The 2,038-nt window shown below is 51.7% G+C and overlaps 1 protein-coding gene across 1 annotated transcript in view; it reads right to left on the reverse strand.

Moving 5' to 3' along the window:
* LOC104398726 (zinc finger protein 850-like) overlaps window positions 1-2,038 on the reverse strand; it is a 24,886-nt gene that overhangs the window by 5,865 nt on the left and 16,983 nt on the right. The window contains 2 exon segments of the mRNA XM_010008868.1: window positions 468-903; window positions 1,015-1,434. Of these exon segments, the coding sequence (XP_010007170.1) occupies window positions 468-903; window positions 1,015-1,434 (856 nt within the window).

A 2,038-nucleotide genomic window follows, 5' to 3' on the forward strand; every position in this document is an offset into this window, starting at 1 on the left:
CACTGCTCACCTCACACTCCTCTGCACAGCTCCTGCCAAGAAAGTTCACACAAAGCAAATCCAGGTTCTGTTTTCCCATCTCTAAAACAAACCACAAATGGTATCAAACCTCCAGTCAGTTCAGGAGGTGTGTGTGTGTGTGTCCCCATTTCCCAACCACCACAAGTGCATAATGAAGAGCAGAGAACAATTCTTGGGTCTAAATCTCCCCAAAACAGCATCCGAGAAGACAAAGGCTTTTTTCACTTCAAAACGACCCAGTCCAACCTCGTTGCTCCCTTTTCCTTGTAAATCCCATCACTAACTCACCCTTAAACGCTCCATATGAGTATTTCCCCTCCCTTCAAATAATACCCTGTGTCCCTCCCATCACACCCGCTTTGTCTCTTGAGGATGGTGTCACCATGATAAAGACTCTGCTTTCATCTCATTTTGGAAAGAGGGTGATCTTGACCGTGCCCCTTCACTCTTGGTGATCCCTGAGCTGGGTCAGGAAATAAGGGACGAGATCCCATCTCTGGTAAAACCTCTTCTCACACTGGGAGCAGCTGAAGGGTCATTCACCCGTATGGACCCGTTGATGTTTCCGCAAGCTGGAATGGTCACAAAAACTCTTCTGGCACTGGGGACACATGTAGGGTTTCTCTCCGGTGTGGATGCGTTGGTGCTTGATGAGCGCAGAGCTCCAGGCAAAGCTCCTCCCACACTCCAGACACCTGAAAGGTCTCTCCCCCGTGTGGGTCTGGCGGTGTTTATTTAATGAGGATGTGTGGACAAAGCTCTTCCCACACTCCAGACACTTGTAGGGTCTCTCACCCGTGTGGGCCTGGCAGTGCCTATTGAATGAGGATTTGTGGACAAAGCCCTTCCCACATGCCAGACACTTGAAGGGTCTCTCACCCACTTGCAGTTGTTGGTTCTGGGTTATAGATGATCTGCTGAGAAAATCTTGCCTGCAGTGCTGGCAGTCGTAGGAACCCTTCTCTCCCTGGGAACAGCTACAGGGTTCATCACCTGTGTGGAGCTGTTGATGTTTCCGCAAGGTGGAGCTGTGATTGAAGCTCTTCTGGCACTGGGGACATGTGTAGGGTCTCTCTCCTGTGTGGATGCGATGATGGTTGATGAGCTTAGAGCTTGTGACAAAGCTCTTCCCGCAGTCAGGACATGTGTAGGGACGCTCACCCGTGTGGACCCGGAGGTGAGTGGTGAGGTTTGAACTCCTCGTAAACTTCTTCCTGCATCTGGGACACGCGTAGGGTTTTTCTCCCTTGTGCATATGTTGGTGACACATCCAAGTGCTGCTGCTACAGAAGCTCTTCCCACACTCCAAACACTTGTAGGGTCTCTCATCTGTGTGGGTCTGGAGATGTTTATTCAATGAGGACTTGTCAACAAAACCCTTCCCACACTCCAGGCATGTGTAGGGTCGGTCATCTGTGTGGATTCGCTCATGCCGGGTTAAAGTGTACCTTCTGTTAAAAGTTCTCCCACAGTGGTGGCAGTTGTAGGACATGACACCAGGGCGAGGGTGTCAACGTGGGTCCAGACATGAGGTGGCTCCAACAGGTCCACCCTATAGGGCCATTTGCCCTGATAGATTCCTGGTGATGGGCCCGGTGGATCTCCTCCCGATGGTGGAAACAGGGTGGGGTGATGCAGACCCATCCTTCTCTGCCTTCCTCATCAACTCGAAGTTCATCTCCCACATGGATTGGAGGATGTTTCATCAAGGTCGAGCCATGACCAGAAGTTCTCCCACACTCGGGGCTTCTGGATGGATCCTACAATGGGTCAATAAAGCTGAATTTTGGTTCAAGCTGTGGCTGCCCTCAGGGGACTTCCAGGGTTTTCGGTGGAGGGACATCAAGCCTGCTTGGTGAGAAAATGTGACACAATCTGAAATGGGGGGTTACCCATGGAGTTGGACACTCCCTCCCATCCTACACCTCAAAACAGTGAGGTGGGGGGACATTTGCTGCAGGGTCTTTGGGGAGTGTGGGGGCTCTCAGCCACTCCTGGGATGAGTTGGGCTCCTCCC

The sequence above is a fragment of the Chaetura pelagica genome, unplaced genomic scaffold (assembly GCF_000747805.2).
Source record: "Chaetura pelagica isolate M959 unplaced genomic scaffold, ChaPel_1.0 scaffold622, whole genome shotgun sequence".
In the NCBI taxonomy this organism is placed as follows: Eukaryota; Metazoa; Chordata; class Aves; order Apodiformes; family Apodidae; genus Chaetura; species Chaetura pelagica.